The sequence below is a fragment of the Mastigoproctus giganteus genome, chromosome 2 (genome assembly GCF_048544385.1).
Source record: "Mastigoproctus giganteus isolate SK-2022 chromosome 2, ASM4854438v1, whole genome shotgun sequence".
NCBI lineage: Eukaryota > Metazoa > Arthropoda > Arachnida > Uropygi > Thelyphonidae > Mastigoproctus > Mastigoproctus giganteus.
Window position 1 is genome coordinate 13,761,753 of NC_143576.1, and position 22,289 is coordinate 13,784,041.

Sequence of the window (22,289 nt, forward strand, 5' to 3'; positions counted from 1 at the left end):
TTTTTGTCCATCACGCACATCAAATGATATCATCTTTGCACAAAAACTATTGAATGAATTTCTCTGTAGTATTCCTTAACAATACATATAATATTGCCAAGCAAATCTCCAATCCTTTATGTACAAAATATGATGGTGGTATGAAAATTTTGAAGCTTGCGAAACTGCAAAGGAAAAAAAAAAAAGAAAAAAAAATTATGATGAAGAAAAAAAAATTGTTTATACTCCAGGACGACCACAATCCGTTCAGACGAGTTCATAAAAGATATGATAAAATACTAGAACAAATCTACCGTATTTAGTATGTTATGCTTGCTAAAACTCCCAGAACTTGTCAACTAATGAGTGAAGGGGCATTATAGCCATTGGGAATCATTCTGATCTCTACTTTTTAAAAATTATTCCTTTGATTTCAGTAGAAAACCCTCCATTCTGTTCAGTGGAGTAATCCACTGCTTAATAAGGTCATTTTTTGTCAGTTTCTCACTCCATTAAAATTTCAGGAAATCTCTACCGAATATGGCAAAATATGCCATAAGTTGGCAATATCTTGTATGTGATTCCACATGATTTGTATTCTTAGATTTCTAAGCGACAAATGGCAAACCTCTGTACCCTATGGTTGTTATTCCCTATGGAATAACAATCAACCGATTCCAAAAAAGTTGAAAGTATAAGCCAACTGCATAGCAGTAATCGATTTGTGGCTATACAAATAGTGAACAGCATCATTAGATGAACTCCAGTAACAGTCCAAGGAGAAGCCAGAACAGATATCAATAGACATAAATAAATAAATTTTCTTAAATAAACTAAATAATTAAATATACTTCGAGACGACTACATGGTCAGAGGAGTTTGTATCCAGTTTAAGATCCGAGTATTACTGTTCCTTACAAAATTACTTGGCTTTCTCCTTACACAAGGACTTCAGGATAATGATATATAAGTCCTTGGAATTCTGCTATTGTGACGGGTGACATTTTTTTTTTTTTTTTGCAGTAATCACCCTACAAAAAAAAAAAAAAAGTGGTTATTCAATGTGAACTTGAATTTTGCCGAACTCTCCGCCTCCAATACCCTTCCACGCAACTTATCCCAACGTTCCACAACGTGCTGCTAGAATGTCAAATGCATAAGAGCAAATCTACAGAACTCCCTAAGATTTTACACTTTCTACCCTTTGGTTCTTGCCTCACTCACCAGTGAGAATATTCCTCCCTCCTTCATTTTACTAATCTCCCTCTGAGCCTTATTTATACACACCTCAATCAAATCTTCCCTAGGGTGTGTAATTGCTAAGCTTTGCAGACATCGTCTAAACTGCCCCTCATAGAAATAATGCTTAGCGCTCTTCACCAGTCTAGTTCCCTTCTTTGCATCCCTCTCTAAAAGATCTATATCTTTCTTTAGATGCGGCCTCCATACATGGGTACAATATTCCAAGTGTGGTTGTGCCAGCAATAGAATAGGATTTCGCTTGCTGCTCCAGTCCGCTCTGAAGAATAACCATTTATGACCACCTTCGGTCTCCTGTCCTTCAACTAACTCCTAATTCACTGATGGATATCAGTGGATTAGTAGTTGGTTGAAGATATCCCGACCTGCTCTGATTTATACAATAACCCCATGAGGAACCGAATCGAAGCCTTACTAAACTAATGTCAAAGTTGTTTTTTGCATCCAACTGCTTTATTACCTCGTCATAGTAATTTGCCAGTAGAAACATCTACAATAATACAGTTTTAATCCAGGCTGCTCAAAAATTTAAATGATGGAGAGAACATGCGAGATATGCTCCGTTATAGTTTTAATTAGAAAACTCCCCTCCTGTTCTGTTTGATTTGATTCAGAAAAGTTTTTCAGTGTTATTTTTTCACATAGAAAAATAACCCTGAAAGCGCAAGTGATAATATTAAAAAAAATTATTTTCCTGTTTATACTCCGGGACGACCAAACGGTCAGAGGAGTTCACAAGATATTCAGCAGTCACAGGCTTGAACTCCGGTCACTCAAGTCACGTGTACTTATGCACCCACGCGCCTGACCACTAGGCTACGGTGGCCTATGTACGCTGATTAGAAAAGCACTCTTGAATTTAAACGATAAGAGGGACTTAAAAGACTCTTGTTTTTATTTATTTATTAAGGTTGCGCTTGAACGCTAGCTCAACTCCGCTTTGTTATTTATCTAGTGCAGAAGTCCCCAAAGTAGGCGCGCGCCCCCGTTAGCATTTTAGAAATACTTAAACACTAATGAAATATGAAAGGCATTAATGAAATATGGACAAATAATCACATTAAGCCAGGAATGAAGCTTATTTTATTTCACTATCTTTGAGATTAAATGTATTGAGGCACGTATTAATTTATAAAAGTATGTACAGCATACTCATAGTTAAATGTTATGTCAAACCTGTGTTTTTTTTTTTTTTTTTGCATCTGTTCTAGAAGAGGGTGTGAAATTTATGAAATGTGTTGAGGAAGGAGAAAGGTTTAAAACTTTGGGAACCTCTGGTCTACTGAGTTAGCAACAAAGGCCATATCGCTCGGTGTATTATGATTGTGTGTGCGTTACAGCTGTTTACATGTTATGCAGGCTGAACTTCACAATATAACTCACCGTGAAAAACCCAGTATCCTCCACCTGAAGTCTGCTAACTACATTCCCGAATGAAAGGGCTTTAAGAATACCTCCGGTCTCTGACGGAATTCAAACTTAAGCTTCTCCAAAGGAATGGCAAACTCCTTCTACTGTCATATAGGACGTTATGGGAATGATCTTCGTGGAAGATTTCGTAGTAGGAATGGGCTTTTAGAGAATGTCTTGGTTTAGCCAAAGCTAGCTAACGAAGTCCAGAAGGAATCGGTACCCAAAACGTGTTTAAGTTCAGTTCCATTCTATAAAAAAAAAGCTGCATACAGAGCTGTTGAGAATTAGCACGGACTCCTGGGAAAACAGCATCACCGAGTCTGTCCTCTCCATTACTTATTTTCTATTACTTATAGCAGTGATCCGCGACGGGGGATAATTGACCCACCTTCTCGATAACTGTACCGGTCGGCATCTCTGTTGGGAAGCATTTCATTATTCGTTGATCAGTTGATCAAGAGTTTGGTAATGTCATTTTGTAGTATAATAAAGAGAAAAGCGGTTCAAGGTCATTCGCTAGGCCTACCCACTCCATAATCAGTTTGTGGAGGTAGTGAGCAAAGACAACCCTAGTCAGCCGCGTATTGTTTTTCTTCTTACTATGGGGTAAACGAACTCGAGTCATGAGAATGGTCATTCCCGTGAATACTCACGATGGTGATGACAACTATGGTAATTGTTCATTCTTCTTGTGGTAAATCTGTATACCTTCCAATTAAGCCAAAGAGTTAGTAACAGCTTCTCACCTAACTGGGGTTGGCAAGAATCAGAAGGGTATCATATCTGTTGTAGCTATCTGTGCGACACCTTCGGAAGGAAGAAATAATTCTAGAGTTCATAAGGACATTAAGACTAATGTAGGATCGTCTGTGTAGCATTACATCCTGTAGAATAATCCTCAGTACTTATGTGTGTAATTACTAATGCGTGAAATAAGCCTATTTATCTAAAATTAACATGACATTAGTCAGTCTGGCAACTGAGATATTCGATCTAATCATATTCTGCTGCTCTAAGATGACAAAAGGTTATTTACTTACCCAGTAATAAAGACTCATGAAGAGGACGAGACCGCACTCAGGAAAGAACAATGCCATTGTGATGATCAGCCACCCGAGAAGGTACTTGGAATTTTTCTGTAAAGAGATTTGAAATAACTAATTATAACCTCTTCTCCTACGTGCATTTCTTGAAGCTATAGTAGCTGCAAGGCAATCTGGTGATTCTTGGTACTGCCCTTCAGTCACGTGCGAAATAATTTGCTACGAACAACTGCAGTTGGTGTTGGTTATTTCACGAATAGTACATCTCTTTTCCAGCTAGTTTACTAGACCGTGGTATGGATTGCACTTTTTACTCAATAGTTTATATTGCCTTTCTCACTGCGCTGTTGTTAGTCGATGTCTTACCCAGAGTGGTCTCATTTTCATTATTGAAACAGTCTTCAGAGTAATCTGAACCGTTTTATGTGTTTAATTTCTAAGGTTTCAAACAGGTATGTTATTTGACGCTATTGTCATCATGGACATCTTATTTTAATCGATGTGACAGCATAAATTAAGACCAATCTTAATCTGAATAGCTGCAGTGCAGAAACTGTAGTGCTTATTATTTGCGACATTATTTTTCTTGATAGTTATGGAAAGTTGTCTTTGGCGTTAGCCACATGAATTTTTATTTTTTATGAGCGCATATGACAAAAAGATAAACATGAAAACCAACTTTTCCTAGGTGGAAAGGGGTTTCTGAGGTCCGGTCTTCTGTACAAAGTATTGTCTTTTAAATGCTTTCTACAGACTGGACAGCACTTTCGCTCACAATATTTTTCTCTGCTGCGCGTAGATGCATGCTTTTGTTTACTTAAATAACTCGTACATCAAGTGAGTACAAGCTTCGTTAGAACGAAATGCAAATGGACTTTTTGTCATCAGCGAAAGAAATCTGCTCAGTTGAGGAGTACAAAATTTTTACTCTACTTCAGTATACTCATTGAGAGGGGGCCTTAATAGATGTAACTACACATGAAAAGGGTGTTTATTTTCAATTAAATGGTAAGTCTACAGATATACTGCGCACATATCGAAGATGAGTCGTCATCGTTAGTCAGTTTCGATGTGAGCCCCTCTTGTTGTCTTCCAGAGAATATTCTTAATATTCTCCGGACGCACCATCGCACATGTATACACAATCTGCTGTATTGTGTATACCTTCCTTTGGTACAGAATGTCCTATTCCACGTCAGGAGAGTGGGGAGGCCATATTGACTTTTTCTTCTTTATTCACTAACACTGGGGGGGGGGGGAGATTCTACGTGTCCGTCTGTTACGTACTTGTTGATGGGCGACAAAACCATATTCTTGATGGCAAAGCTGGTCCTTTCTATTTTAGAGTAATGTTGGCTCCTGATGTCAAAATTCCCTGACAAAAGCAATATGAAGAATGTAAGGTCTATATAAAACTAATAGAATTAATTAAGACTTTTTACATGGTGATTAATTGAACCTCTTTCAAGTTGGTAGATTGAAATAAAAATTCCTGGAATATACCCTTAGAATCCTTCCTTTACAAATACTATAAATTCGGTTCAGGTGGACCTATGAATGCAAATTATTAAGGTGATACAGATGTGATCTTATAACCCTACTTTCCATTTTATCCCAGTTATGTCTAATGTAAAATAAAAAAAAAAAAATAGACGTTAATTTTGTCATTCAGTACATTTGAACACAGAAATGGAAACTACCCCGGAAACCTCTGTGTTGAACGTATTTCTGTATTGCTAATGTCATCTTTACTGGTCATGTGTCAATACGGAGGAAACTGAGCGTGGAATTATTAGAAACTCAATTATGTTAAGAAGTCAGTGTTGGCCCTGCCTTTCCTAATTCACTGTTAACTGTGGTTGAATGATTTCACCTTGAAATGCAAATGATGCAAGAGGCTTATTAAAAACTTCCGCTGCATGCACGGTGATTTTAAAATAGTCACAGCAGCATACACTGTTCCACTCTTTACTGCTGAAGGAAATGTCCTCTCTGACTGGAGGACTTCCTCCATTTTTCAGCTCCTAAAAATCTGTTCCGGTGGTCGCATAGACGGTGGACCGAGACCAATTTCTCGTTCTGAGAAGGCGACAGAGTTACTAGTAGGAACGGGGGAAGCAAATTGCACCGATATGTCAGTTCACACTGACTCATTGATACAGAGCAATGGGGTGACTAGTAACGGCTGAAACCACCCGAAACACCGAAATTTCTGGAAGCTGCAACAAAAGATCGTTATCGGCCTGCAGAGGTATTTTAAAAGATTGTTTAGCAGTTCCATCAACTGAGGTTAATTGAAACTTTGACGTTTGTGCCAACAAAACTCTTAAGAATATAGTGTATAAGAGAATGTTGAGAAACGATAGCCTGAAGGGCCTGTCAAGTACATACAGACATAGTTATGGACCAGGATTTTCATTCATTGTTTGATGTGCCGAGACATAATCGAATATTTCGGGACGAATGTGCCATCTCTTAAAGGGCAAGGATGATGTTAGCCTCTTCCTGTAAGGGTGCGGGATGTCAGTTTTCCCTTATTCGTGTGCAGCTGTAGTTGCCTTCTAATGCACAGATTCTTTGTTGGATTAGCATTCCGAACATATGCAGCCTAATCATCTTTGGTCCCCATAATTGTCTGATTTGATTCTACTACAAAATCAGTAGGATCGTTTGGAAATCCGCATCAGAGAGAGAAAATAGTTGCTGACAAATGCTAAAGGCCTCAAGAACATACATGAATATATTATCATTACCCATTATTAGATGGCAGCATGGCTACCATCTCCCGTAGAGGCAAATCAGCTCTCTTTATTTCTCTCATATTTTTGTAAGGTAGTGTATAGTATTGCTTGGAAAGCAGTACCAGGGTCCCCCTCCCCAACTCCACGTTTGTATACAGTCACAGTACATATAGTCAACAAGCAGAAAACTCCAAATATCTGGAAGTGTAAGCAGCAGCTTAAATATTTTAAAAAAGCCCGCGAAAAAAATCACGAAAGACAGATAATATGATTGAATTATTTTGATGTGAAGGATTCCATTTAAAGAATGTACTATTTTTTTTTATCGATTGCCAAAAAATGACTATTAGCAATCGTGCTATTCAAATATGATCCTTGATTTGCAGGCAGTGCAATTGTATATTATACACTGTAATATCTACAGTCTTAAAGATAAGAAAATCAGTACAGTACTTCTTCCTGCCTTATTACAAAATTGTATTTTATTTACTAAGAAAGGTGTGCAAAATATACGCTCCGTGGTATGATCTGCTATCACTTCTTCAATGTCTTGTTGCTGCCACCAACTCAGATTGAACCTACTTTGTTTATAAGTGAACACAATTTCTGACAGGGGCAGCTACAGGATACTGAAAAACTGATGGGGACTCACACCACGAAACGTATGTTTATATATATATATATATTTTTTTTTTTGCAAATAAAATACAAATTTGTTCTTAACGCAGGAAAATACTCATTTACTTAACTTTAAAAGCGTGCTACTGTTATGATTGGTTGCTAAACATGTGCTTTGTAGAAATACATAACTTTGGATTTTGTAAATCCAATGATGGGGTACTACCTCAGCTTCTGCTACTTAGATTTTTATTCCTGTTGAGAGCTCATTTTCTTCCTGATCGGGTAAACTCGCTTTGATCGTTACGCTCAAGCCATCAAGAAAACCTTAACAGTTTGGACGTAGTTAAAATCTTCTTGTTATACGTAGTAGACAGCTGGATCCCATTCATGTGACGACATTCTCCTTTACTATGATCACCCGTTATACTGCTGTTGGTCCTTACCTTTTAGAAGAAGATGAAGTAATGGTTACTTGTCACTATAGAACATCATCGCAACACAATACACCAATAATTTCAGACATAAAAAAAAAAAAGTTGGTCGGAGTAGATCAGAGTTTTCAACCCTAATTACTTCTGATATTGGACGTTCCACTGTAGTCTTTATAGCATAAAAGGAATCTCATGAAAGCTCGCCAGTCCATCACTGTCTATGTGAGAGTATTTTACGTGCATGCGAGTTGGCGCCAGTCCGTCCTCTAAGTTGTCTATTATGCATTTTGAAAAGAGATTGTAATTTTTGTGCTTATGACCTCTAACTAGTATAAAGACGCTGTATTTAACAGCATAAGTTACAGTGGATTTCAGAATTTCAGATCTCTTTCCTTTATGTGTGCACGAAATATATGTGCGTGTTCCATTTGGAGGTTATCAAAACAAACGCATGTGTGTGTGGGAATTAAAACTGCGTGCGCACTCCCAAGGTCTTGATTCACCTTGTGGTGTCCAGTCCCTATTTGTAGAATATGGAGATAAGAGAGCCATCAAGACCACCCTCCTTTATGTTTCTTTCTCGTCTGTTGCCTTCACAAAAGTCGCTGAGTTTAATGGTCGACTCAGGACCGCCCATGTGAGGTAGGAATTGCTAATTCAATGCCGTTACCATGGCGACGCTCGATAGAGATAAAAGTAGGTAGTAGAGAGGTGGTAAAATATATATCCTTGTAGAAATCCTGATGACACGGGGAATGTGATGTCATAAATCTCCTTCCGTATTTTAGTCTTACGTAATTTGTCACCCCGTTTTCGTAGTCTTTGTAAACCACTATCCTGTTGTCTACATTCCTTTCTCGTTTGATATGCTAATTATTACTACTAGTCTGTTATCTCATTCTGCCTTTATTTAGTCTGTTATAAGTAATGACGTTTCTGCAGGACTGGCAGGAAAGACTATTAAAATCAGTGGGAGACCCAATATTGTAACAATTCTCGTATTATATTACATTAATTATACAACTGAGATTGCGAACCGCCATTCTCTTCCTAACTCCTCAATTGAATACTGTACTTCTATTGTTTAGTTGTTTTTCTTAAATTTAATTTTCATTCCCCAATCAATTCTAATACAGTATTCTATTCTAGTATTCAGCTTCCAATCCCTCCTTTCTTTGTCCATACCTACGCACAGTTCTTCATACGTTAAATAACCTAATATCCCGTGCTACAACGTATATTAGTTGTATTAAACAATTCATCATTTAAAAGAGACGACTCTAAGGGATGTATAACAGTCTGTTTGGAAAGTTGTTTTTGTAGTAGTAGGCTTCTAGAAGAATGCTACTAAAGCCATATTGCTCCGTCTATACTATCTAAATTGCGTGTGTTCTGGGGTCGATTTTCTGTTTTGCTGGACGAAAAACCCCAGTTTCCGGTAGAGAAAACCGTGCTACTCTCGCCTGAGACCGACTAACTCAGCCACGTTGTGAAAAATACCCATAAAAATTCTTCACGTCATTAACGGCACTCGAACTCAGGTCTTTACCACCCAGTGTGGGGAGAACGGCGATTCTACCAACTGTGCTATCCACGAGGGCTGCTGGGAAAGATTCGGTTTCGAATTTAATTTGTGATAGCGGAGGAGGAGGATAAGCAATTCAGCCTCACTGTCTGCGCGTGTAGCACAGTGGTATCGTCACACGTCCTCCCCACACCCAGTGGAAAAGGCCTGGGTTCGAATCCCGTCGATGGCGCAAGGAACTTTAATGGGCTTTTTTCACTCCGTGACTGAGTTAGTCGGTCTCAGGCGTAGATAGCAAGGTCCCCCCCCCCCCCAGAAACTGGGTTTTTTTTTCCGTCCAGCCAAACAGGCAAATCGACCAGAGAACACACGCAATTTACAGACACAAATACGGGTTTATGTAGTCATTTACGGGAAACCCTAATATAAGAATATAATAATAATATATATAAGAGTTCAGCCTCACCAAAACTCTATTTCACGCACAACTAAGGAGATCTAATAACGGAAGCATCAGTTAAAATAAAAAACAAATTTTGAGAATTCTCTATTTAAATTTAATTACTGAAATGAATGTATGGACAAGGATGTACAATATATTACCTTCGTTATTCTCAGGGCTGTCGAGAGCCAGCACGGGTCCTCCAGGACAAATAGCCTCACCATGCCCCGTCATTTCCCTGCAGTTCCTGTTTTCTGTAACTTATGGTAGTGCTCATGGTGTGTTTATACAATTCTGTTACCAGCAGGTGACTCAATGTTCCCCACTCCTCTGCTTATTCATTTGATATGCAAATACAGCTCCTTTCATACGAAAGGTATTGGATACCGAGGAAATTGTTGTGTAAATGAAGCTTTACAAGACAGGAGTCATTTGCAGTTGACAAGTCATGCAGAAACAAACTCGGTAAATTTTGTGTACAACAGATTCCAGAGCGTCCTAACATTCTGAAGACGTCATCTGTAACATAGTCGAGGACAGTTACCAGTGCCTAAGTTGAAGATCAACCAAGGAGACCACCTATCTTGACAAAAAGAGAACAAGTGATCACGTTCAGAAAAACGGCGCTTAAAGTTGCCCATGAGTTACCCAAAATGTCCAGGAATCTATACCTTGGGGGTAATTCAAGTTAATGTACTAGTTATCGATGCTCATCAATGGTGAATCCGACGGTTTAACCATTGGATTGTGGGAAGGCGGATTTGTGTAACAAAGGGTAAATGACAATAATAGAGTTCTAATTTGAGAGAAAAGGAATACAAGTTTTATCCCAGTGGTGAATTTTTTTCTCCGGGAGAATTTCTCTCTCGGAATCCCTCTGAATCTGAATTCTGCAATGATGCCCATACTCTACTCAGAGTTCTGAATGCAGAACTTCCCTGGAATAGTGGTTTCAGTCAAATTGCTTTGGCTTGCATTTTGTAGTATGATGTTGGACGGATTATACAGTGCAGGAGTGTAAAATGTGTGACATCTTCGAAAATGCCCTTCTTCCAACATTAGTGTTATTTTATGGCTTGTCACTTTGAACGTCTTAGAACAGAATACAAAACTGTGTGTCATAACTATCCTGATATAAATCGATTTCAGGATGACTCCATTGCAGAATCTCAGAACCAAACGGAATTTTCTACTTGTATGGTCCATTTTATTGAGCTGGTTGTTCAGGAAGGACAGAGTGAGAGAGCAATCCATATAGACTATTTTCAACGGTCACCTTGGCAAACACATCAGCACGCTCTCTTTCTCTGTCCCCGTGATGCCCTTAACTATTTTTATGGCCTCGTGGCTAGCACAGTTTTATAATCTCTATCCTTCCACACCATGTGAAATGACCCGGGTTCTAGCCTCGTCTAGACAGGAGGAACTTTGGATTTTTCACACATTGCTCAAGTTAGCTGATCTTAGACGAGGACAGCTTGCCTCGCCCGAGAAACTTGGTCTCTATGCACTAATCCTCAAACAACAGGTTTTTCTTCCAGAAAGGCAAATCAATTTATAGAAACAATACAACGACTCCTCAGAGCCTTAGTTTCTTTGGTACAAAATAATAATAATCTGACTTTGGGCTGTCCTCGGAGCCAAACAACCTCTGCAAGATGAATTGGAAGACGTGTGGGGACAAATACAAAGGCCAGCATCACTTGGCCAATTAAAGATTTTGCCATTAAATGAATGGAGAAATAGTTCATGGATACGTGAAAAAAAAAAAAAAAAAAAAAATAGGTGGAGCGTGTTCAGTTAAAATTTCATTCTGTATTATAGGCCAGTGTATTCCCTCCAGTTTAATGAAATGGGATATATACCATTGTTGTCATTTCTCTTAGTGTTCCATTGCTTTAGCTAACATAGTGTACTTTTGACTGATTACCGAAACTTGGAAGTCATCGAGCGCATGTACACAGTGAAATACCATGCAGGGATGGATTCCTCGGGCCTTTTCCACGTGTTGTGGGAGAACAGTGATTATATTGTGCTAGCGAGGACTAAGAACAGTCTGGATTGAAGAAGCCTCTGGAAATTCCTCCAGATTCAGATCTACTTTTTTCCTTCAAAATGTGCCGCGGTCTACCATCTCAAGAATTTCATTGCACATGGTTAAAAAAAGTTAATCAAAACATATTGAAAAATATGTGCAGATTATAAATTTTAAAATTAAATGCAATTCAGAAATTCTTATTTTAAATTCATACGTATTTTAAATTTATGTGAAGTTAGTGTCTTCATGTCATCTGCCAAGCTTCAAAATCGGGGATATATCGTGGTAAGGCCAACCGTAAAGAATCTTCTGTATGCAAGTCCGTAAGAGTAGAGTGATTCTTCGTCGTTGTTTGTTTCAAATAAGGCCGATTCACATAGATATGTGGAACCAAAACAGGAATTTAAAAGTTTACTGCATTTTTTTTTACATTTGGGTACTTTTCTCGGCAAACATATTTCCAAAAGTCTTTTTCTGATGAACTATCTGGCTTTTAGGAAGATATCGTTTCGCAGTGTAATAATTTCTCCATCTGAAAAATCTCAGCGATTTTTTTCTGCAATTTATTTCGTATCTAAGTCAACATTAAATGGATCAGAAATATATTGAACAATGTCTTCAATTGTTTTAAAATCACTGAATCTGTTTTCAGAATCATCCGCAACTTTCTTAATTTCAGAAATATATTTCTCACTATTAAATTCAAAAACAGGATATTTTTGCAACTGATCTTGCATATTTGCAAAATGATCGGATTTTGTTTCCTTTGAGATCCATAACCATTGCCAAAAATTGATATTTCTATGCAGAAATACTACTAATCTATGTGTCACCCACATTTTTATTTTTTCCTTGTAATTCCAAATTCAGATCACTTAATTTACTAGTTACTCAACAATTCCGTATCTTGTAGCCTCTGATAATCACCTCCCTTTTGATCAACAATTTTTTTAATTTCTTTCAGAAAATTTTGAAATCTCTGTAGAAATTTAGTCCGATTCAGCCACCCCACATCTGTGTGTAACATCAGATCTGGTTCGTGTTCATCGAGTTGCGTTTTGATAAGTCTCCTTTGAAGTTACTGTCCTCTGATGGAATTCACGATTTTGAAAGCTATGTCCATAACACTTTTAGTATTTAATCTTTTGCTGGCTAACACTTGTTGGTGGATAATATAGTGGTAACTCAAAAAAATCTGCGAATTCATCATCCTTTTGGCACGACTCGATAAATCCGTTAAGATACCCCATCATTGCTTCAACTCCATCTGTTGTTATTGATACGATCTTAAATAGTGGTAATTTAATTTTTTCAATAAAATTTTTGAATGCGTTAAATATATCAAGACCTGTATTTCTTTCTTTTAACGAAACCGTACCCAGAAGTTCTTCTCTAGTAGCAGAATCATCGAAAACCATACGAACAAAAACGAGCAATTGAGCTGTTATCACTGACGTCTGTAGATTCATCTAGTTGTAAAGAAAAGGATACACAATTAGCAATATGAGCACGCAATTGTTCGCTCACATTTTAACCCATTTTTTCGATGCGTCGCATCACAGTATTTCGAGATAATTGCAGATCATGAAGAGCACTTTTAGTTTAATTTTTGTTCTTAAAATTTTCAAAAAGAGAATCTGTTATTTCTAAAAATGCGTCTTTGATGTGAATTGACCATCAGAAAATGGTTTGCATTTTTTTTGCAAGAAGGTGACTCACTTTAAATGATGCTACAGTTACTGCTTTAGATTGTAAATTAGGTGTCATGAAGAAATTTTGTTGGGCGAATAATCTGGATTTAAGTTCTTTTAATTTATTTTTTCTAAGGTCACTATTAGGCGGAAAATCCAATTGGTATTTACCATGGAGTGCGTTGAGGTGCTTTTCTAAATTTCCATTTTTGGGTATAGCCATGGAAGCATTGAAATCAAACAACATTTTTCTTTTACCATTACAAAAAAGTATTCTAGTTCCCACTCTTGATGAAAATGATACATTTTACTCTTTTTCGTAGTATTCATTTTAAATCAAAGGGTATTAAATAATTTTATGTACGACTTTAACTTAATATTTTTAAGGTCACTTTTTTTTAAAATTATATTAGTCACAGCAATTTAGCTTTAGGTACATGTTAAATCACTGTAACAAATTTCCAAAGAGTAACTCTAAACTCATTTCTGTTTTATTTACTTTTATTTCGTTTTTTTGCCAGCTAAAGTTCTACAAGTGTTCAGCGTGGATACTAAGAGACTACAATCATCCACACGATATATTCCAATTATTGCCACACCTTACCTTTTATTAACAAACGCAATGGCACAGCATATGTTCTTAAGGTTCTGTTCATTAGCTGATATAAACGGAATCGACTGCTGCTCTTTACCATAACAGAGTGTGGCAGGAATTGAAATATCGTTTAGATGATCACAAGGTGACCCACAAAGCTTACACTGTACACTCGTAGATTTTGAGGTAGTGAAAAAGTGCGGTAAAATTATGTAATAGGATTTATATTTTCGTCGAAATATATATACTTCATCCATTGTAACTCTGTATTTTATTCAGTCTTGTGGAACCATATTCTTTAAATATAAACCATTTAATCTACCAACAGGAACATCAAAAAACTTTCGGTAGGAATTCCTATGGCAGAAACAACGTTCGAACTCTTAGAGACTATTTCACAACTTCGTTATCTGTGTCTATGAGCTTGCTTTTTATAAAGAAGTATAAACAAAATACAGGAATGTCCAAAATACTCACGAGCACGAGTCCCACGACCAGAAATAACGATAGAAGCAGGGAACAGAAGTACTGGGCAGTGAGAATGTATGCTGGAGTAGGAAGCTTTGCTGCAAAAAATAGTACAGAATGAACAATGAGTGTATGCCAAAAAGTTAAATGCAGAGGATATTACAATTAATCAAGCAATTTTAAACTTTTCAATTTACAAAAGCAACCAGCTATAAAATTTATAATCAGAGGGCGTCAGTAGCCGAGCTTTCTGTTGTACTACCGTATGTCTTTCTGTATGTCATGCCCGCACAAATTGTTCACTCTTGCTATAAAGATTGGCCACTTCGGCTGGGAACACCTTCACCACAAGCTTTTCAAAGGATTCGAGTTGTGCCTTAGTGGAGTACTTAGTTACGAAGGTGACTGGAGGTATGTGATATGAGCGTTCTGCTCTGCTGGATAGTTTTACGAGGTTGATGATATTCATCCTGGTGAGAATAATTTTCCAGGAGATCAGTCCAAAGAAATGAACACGAATGTTTCTGGATATTGTGAGGGTTTGCCAAGCTACAGTTGAACTACTGGAAGATTCGTTGTTGAAGAAATATGTGAGCTGTGATATCAAGGACCTGGATAAGCGTATTTTAATGCTGTACTGGGTGGACGTGTGCCAAAGAACAACATCATAATCCTCTTCAACAGCTAATCCACCACTAATACTACTCGGAGTCTCCTTTTAGTACATGAAGTGTTCGATAAACGTAATTCCACTCAGATGACTCCGAGTAGTGTTAATGGTGGATTAGCTGTGAAGAGGATTATGATGTTGTTTCTAGGTCTTTTTTTTTTTTTTTTTTTTTTTTTTCTGGGGGTTAAGTCTTTTCATATTAAAAACCCTTTGGGTCTGTTTTGTTTCAGATTAATCATATCCAACCGACTGTATTCAGTATCTTACGCATAGTGATGATTACGATAAATTTTTTTCACGCAGCTAGCATAGTCATTACGATTTCTGTTCTTCCATAACTTATGAAAAAGGTAAAACTTGTGTCCGAATCCCATCGAGATGGGAGGAATTTTTATTTTCCTGTTTTGTTTTGTTTTTCTACACTACAATCGCGTTAGTCGGTCACGGCGAAGATTGCACAAATTTCCTCCAGGATACTAGAGTTTTTTATTCAGCAGAGAAGTAAACCAACAGCAGAATATACGGAATATATAAACGACATAATAATGATGATGATTTGTTATTTTATGTCGCATTGGCATCTGAGGCCATGATGCGCACAGTCTAACGGACTCAGTAATATTGGAGTCTAATGGGCTTAGCTGCCCTGACTCTTAATACACCAAACAAGCAGCAGTAGAAAAATTTCAAGGATATTTTCACAGGTTAATAACTTAAAGGATAAAATATTATGTAATCAGCTGAGCGAAGCATTGTAAACTACTTATTCACATGAGCATTGCGTTTAGTATGTTTTTGACTATTTACCCGAGTCCTCCTGTGCTATTTCTTTTAATGTGAAGTCTTTTCCCCTAAAGTATTTTCGCTTAATCAGAACAGGGGGGGGGGGGTGAAAACACGCTTTGTAAGTGAAACAGATTCGTGTATCTCGAGTTCACAAATTCAAGTTTAGGGTATACTAGGACCGCAGTTGCCAAGTATGGTTTTAGATGAAATTTTCGTGCGGGGAAAGTTCTGAGCTTCTCTCTCACTTCCTTCTGGGAAGAGAAGCTCATTACAAAAATGTGTGGTAAATAATGCTCATAAAATCTTATGAGCGTTTATTTCCTGTCCAAAGAATTTTATCCGATTCGAAACCGAGAGAAAGCAACTTCATTGGTCCACATTTATGAAAGTTAACGTCAGACGACCAATTTGATGGAACGATAAGTACAAATAAAAAGCACGGATTTGCTTCAGAAATTTTGTTCAGAACTTTATAGAGAACAAAGAAGAAAATTTACTGAATGACTTCCACAAAATTAGGATGTAAGATGAGCTTGGAGATTCATTTCTTGTGCTGGCGAATAGACTTGGTTTCTGAAAATTCTTGGTTCCTTCAGAGATGAATAAGGAACCAACTTCACTGCTTGAATGATAGCGCTGTGTTATGTCCTAGCTTCCAGTGTCGTACAGAATAAGGCTCTTAGAAAGATGACAGTACTGTACGTAAGTTTGGATAAGGTGTGCCTTATCTGCATTAAGGTGGGAATGTTATAAGCTCTAGGCTTAACCTGTTCAACAAGTCAATCCTTGTCGTTCAGTGTAGATGCAGATGAGATCACTTCTGTGTGAGCATTTGCTTATAATTTATTACCCTATTTGTAAAAGTATTCGGCTTCCTACGAGTTGCAGTTATCATAATTATGTGTAGGTTTGTAGTACTCGTAATTACTTTATTTTACTTCTATTGTACAGCTCTGAATCCGCAGGTAAACCTTGAACTATTGATCAAGCCAAAACATTATGAAAATTAAACTCTTAAATGTATTAAAAAATTTAAATTCGAAATATTTATTTAACCTCATTTTATCAGTGTTAGATAATATTTTATTAATGTAGAGCCTCTATGAACAATTTTGCTTCTTTTGTCATTACTACCTTTACAGCATCCAACGTGAAGTGGCCACGAGAAAAGCATAAACTTTGGAGGTTGAGGCCAGAAAGTTTTAACCTTTTTCTCTGTGGCTTGTCGATACTCACGGTAAAACAGAGGGGAACAGGGAACTGTAGACGTAAATTGAAAGGGCTGAACAGAGGGAATGACGCGAATGCGGGGATTAAATACATTATGCGTGGCTAATTATGTAGTTTGAACTGCGTGCTGCTGTAATTTTGTACAGTTCTAGGCAATTGAGTACGAGCTTTGGTTGTGGTACAGTCTACATCTATTTTTTGTACTAGTAATTCTTTAGGAAAGACATTCGTAATCATGGAAGTGATGTGCAGCATTTGAAACTCTTTCATCTCGTGAATTGTTGCAGCTTCCCCAATTATTTCCGCTCAAATAGTTTTATCGTGATTATCTGATGCACTTGCTCCTTTTTTTCCTCTTTGAGTAGAATTTCAGCGAATGCATCAGTTGTTAGGTGCTCTAGCACATTTTCTGAGGCGGTTCCCACAGTTCACAGCTTTTGTTTCATGGAATGACTGGCAGCGTTTAGCAAAAGTCACTAGCCCGCTCCTGAGACACTCCTCCTTTTGTTTACTTTTATGTTAGTATGCACCAGAGCTATAATGCTCAATACTGATTTTATGGTGTGATTTGTGAACATCGACTGCTTTATGAGACATTATATATTCATCTCAAACAATGAGCTGGTATGAGCCTTGCCAATGTCCCCGGAAGTGTTTCAGGTTGTCGACTTTGCTTGTTGGATTTAAGAACAACTTGAAGATTGGGTTAGTTCTTTTTCCTCTGTTTTACATCTGCAGTGCACGATAATTCCACTGCAAGGGCAATCATTTTCAATCTGTGTGTCTTAATTGACTGTCCCCGTTAATTAAATGTTAGTTCTAGCACTTTTCAGACTCTTTGAAACCTACCGCCCCTCCAACACCTTCTTGAAATAGAGTAAATTTTGCATAATATATATATATTTTTTTCCTTTCTTGGACAGAATAAACATGCCTGTCATTGACGTGTTACTGATATCCGATTTAAGTGAATTGCAGAGAGACTTTTTCAATCAACTATTTCCAACCATATTGTTTTAAAGCTTTTTATATACCCTAACAAATTTGCAATATCAATCGGAATTTGCTGAGCTTGACTGCTCGTTCGAACATCATGTTGCGCGAGCTGATGAACACAAAGCTTCCTTTCATTTAATAATACTTGGTCAGTCTTTTATTAATTTTAATTTATATCTCGAATTTTTCTTTAGCTGTTACCTCTGAATTCGTGAGCTTCGACTAGTAACATTGCCTACGCTTGGAGTTTGACATGCGTGAACTACGTTTATTGGTAATTAGCATATAGCCAAGTAAAGGGCCAATACGCTGTTTGAAACATTACTTGAATATTTTTATATGATTATTTTATACACTGTATTTCTCACTAGAGATTATTGTACTGCTGCTCTAACATTAATTGGAAGAGACGCTAAGTGAAGAATCTTCAAATGTATATACGTTGTCCTATTCGAAAGTCATTGGAACACCCCCGTGATTGCAAGAAATTGTGTGTGACTACGAAATGTGCAAATATTTTGGCCTGTGACATTCTTGGGTGATGAGCAGTCACCCAGAATTCATTTGAATTGTGTTTGCGGAAGGATAAGCACATGGAAAGAGCCAACGGTTTCGTGGGGGATGGGAGGAAGAATGGTGGTTAAATTTCATGTGAGGATAATATCTGTGAGTGCAATTGCTCAAGAATTAAACTCTGTCAAGTCTATGATTGGTAACATGCTGAAGACACGGAAGTCTAGACGTGACACCGAGCCCAAGAAACTACCTAGTAAGTGTAAAATACTGGCTGACAGGAGCCGATACGCTTTAAGAAGACTGGTTATCTTGTCTCACCATGAGACGCTTATAGGTCCTGAGCTTGGAGCTGTGAGTAGCCACTGGAAAACTTGTTACTGTTTCCTTGACGTGTATAGAGCTGCATGCTATTAATTTTCACATAAGATCTGCAACACACAAGCTAATTATAACGAAAATGAAATCGCACCACCGATTGCCATGGTGCAGGGCACGCCGAACTTGTACTGTGGGTCAGTGGAAATTGGTCTTGTCAAGTTACGCTACACGCTTTTCTAGTCTGGATATTTGGGTATGCAGGATACTGAAGAATGTGTTACTACCTGGGAGTGTTGTCCCAGCTCACAAGGCAATGATTGTGAACGCGGGTTTGAAGAGAATAACATCGAAACATTGGGGTGGCAAGCACAGATTTCTAGAGTTTCGGCTTGATCAAGACGATCCTCATTAGTGAGACTCACAACTCCTTTAAAGCAGGAGGAGCGGAGCACAATACTACCAACTTTCTAACAAAAAGTAGCAGGAAGTTTTCCACGATACATAAAGTAGTCATTATGACTAAAGTGCCTCTGACTTTTGGTATGTCAGTGTATACATATCATTTACAAGAATTCCATGCGAATTTTTATTCGCGCAGAATAAATTGTGTATAGTTTTTTCCTTCTAATAATTTTATTATGATTGAACCACTAGATTAACGTGCACGATCCCCTAGTATCTTTATTAAAATTATAAAATAATCCTGCTTACCTTTCGCTTCAATTATCCATCCCAGCTCCAGACCAAATGCTGTGAGGTACACCGCCTACAAATAAAATGAAAGCGAAAATTAAATTCACAAGTTGCACATTTTACAAAAATTAGGGCAATCTCTATAAATATACTTGGAAGTATAAAATTATCTTTAAGTGTAGACATAAAGCGTATCATAACAAACTTCTCGCTCTTTCCTTTTTGAAAGAATACATAAACGAGTGTTCGACCTCCTAAATAGCTCAGCATTTTAATATGAAAATATTTTTTTAATAAAAACAACAAAATCTTGTTGCTGTGGAATGTTAGTCGTGTATTGCTTTTTTTTTTCTTCCTTCTGTGAAAAATAGTTTCTAATACACAGCGCTATCCACAATAACGTAATAATGTTTTCATTGCAAGAAGCAAAGATGTAAATGAGACGGTATGTTATGCCTCTAATTCTTGCCAACAACAAAAAAGATATTAAAAGAATGTGATAAGCCCATCAGACAATAGCTTCATTGTATTAATTTGTGCTACACTGCTCGACAAAATTAGGAAAATTCGTGCGATGAAGCGGAACAAAATTGGGTACAGTTCTGTTCTGTGGCGAGTCCCGTTTTAGCCTGCAAACAGATTCTAGACGTTGTTTCATCTCGAGACAACGAGAAACGGTACCATCCCTCCAACATCAAAGAAAGGGACACTTACGATGTTCTCGTGTGGGGCGGAATAATGATCAACGGCCGCCCCCTCTTAATGTTTTTGATAGGGGTGCCGTAACTGCGCAGAGGTACCGAGAAATGAATCCTTCAACCCTACGTGGGACATTTTAGGGGTGCGGTTGGCCCAGATTTTTATTTCATACACGGCAATGCCACTGCATACAGTTCTGAAATGGTGGAGGAATATCTTGAAACTGAAGATATTCAACGACTGCTGTGGCCAGCACGATCAGCAGACTGAAATCCTGTCGAACATGTGTGGGACGCCCGTGGGCGTCGCATTGCACACCGACAGCCAACTAATCGGTCACCTGGTGAGCTGATGTCTGCGATGGTGGAAGAATGGGATTTGTTGCCACAAATCTTATAGCCCTTATGTCGAGCATGATTCAAGGTTGTCAGGCCTGTTTAGCTTTGGAGGGGAATCGCGGTACTGATGTCATGTGACTACATTTTCGCGCATCTTGTATCGACTTATGTAATGTGACTATTTCAGTAATTCTTATACAACCCGTATAAATGTACCTTATACCTGTCCGAAGTTTCTCGCTGTCTCCTCATTTCATCGTTATTCTTGTACCGCACCATACCAAATTTTCCCCACTTCATCGCAAGCCTCACGAGTTTACTACGTGTTCTGTTAATTTTGTCGAGTAGTGTATTAATAGTATACCCGATAACAACCCGTTAAGGATTTTATTACCTCCCACCATAAAATAGATTAAATACGTTTTCTGTTTGGCCTCCGAATCTTCCACAAAGAGAGAGAGAGAGAGAGATCAGAGGGGTTACGAGACAGAATACAAGAACATTACCATATTTAGCAGTCATATGAGCTCGAACTGCGGTCAACTCGAATGAGTGTACTATTGTAATCCCGAATGACCACTTGGCTACTTCAGGCAGCGTTATTGAAAAGATCGAGTACTAGAACATAACCGTATTTTGTATTAAATTATTATATTTAAATTTTGCTTGTTTCTTTCTTATTTATTATTATTTTTTCTCTATAAAAAATTCACCCAAAATGAAATAATTTTTAAATAATACTAGGCAGAAGAAAATTTTAACGGCACAATGATAGTACGTCTCTTAACGGTAAGTCTTAATTATAAAACATTAAAGATTTTTTAAGTCAAGCGTACTCTTTTAACATTCCTTATAAGTTTTTATTTAGTATACTTTGTGAATCAGTTATTTATATGACTTAAAATTTCCGTATATGGTAAGTTCGTGTGAGGTGTCACTGTGAAAATAGCATGTGAATAGTTATTTTTTTATCACTCAATCGGATAAAACTTATTTATATAAGTGTTTCATAGAATTGAATAAAACCTTATAATAAATATTAACATTAATTAAACTTAGCATTCAGTTTTATAAACGTATTATAATAAATTAATTTAATGATAAAATTTTATTTTATTTTTGCGTTTTTAAAATTTTATAGATATTGAAATACAATCTCGGTTTTCTAACTACCTTTAGAGTAACACACTGAAGAGACGTTTATGAAATTTGGGATTCAGTACAGTTGTATTGTATCAATAAAGTTATAGCAGGGAGAAAACCAACAGGCAGCTCACTAAGCCCTTCTCCATAACTTTAGTACGGAGTGGGAAGCCACATGAATGACCTCGAGCAGCCTATTTCTCTCTCTGCCATACTTCACAGAAAGAAAACAGAACAAAGTACTGATTGTAGAGCAACTTTGTACTGATTGCCTAATTTTTAGACGCGAACCCGAAGTTTAAATTCCTTAAAGGTAGGAGGAGAATTTTTATGTATTTCTATTTTATAACGTAGTAATAATAAAGATAATTATAATTCCTCGTAATCTAGCATATCAATAAAAATACTTGGGGAGAGGGTTAGAAAATAATTAAAAGTTTTATGTCCTTGATTTTTGAAGGAATTGAAATAACAGCTGACAGTAATGTTCACGTTGAGGAATATAAATATTATCTTTCTACTCATCCAACATCTGTTTTCGGCCTTCGTTTTTATGATGCGTATAAAATATGAATGTCAGTGGACAGGCTGGTCTTCTTTCTAAAGTCATAAATATGCGAATGCTTGCCAAAGTTAGTTATGCCAATCGCTGC

At 37.3% G+C, this 22,289-nt stretch overlaps 1 protein-coding gene across 1 annotated transcript in view; it reads right to left on the reverse strand.

Moving 5' to 3' along the window:
- The window catches only part of Rcd6 (Reduction in Cnn dots 6), a 73,632-nt gene that overhangs the window by 12,458 nt on the left and 38,885 nt on the right, over positions 1-22,289 (reverse strand). Inside the window, exons 2-4 of the mRNA XM_090390356.1 lie at positions 19,475-19,529; positions 14,257-14,345; positions 3,693-3,788 (exon numbers count right to left, since the gene is read on the reverse strand). Of these exons, the coding sequence (XP_090246482.1) occupies positions 3,693-3,788; positions 14,257-14,345; positions 19,475-19,529 (240 nt within the window). The remainder of the gene's footprint in view (positions 1-3,692; positions 3,789-14,256; positions 14,346-19,474; positions 19,530-22,289) is intronic.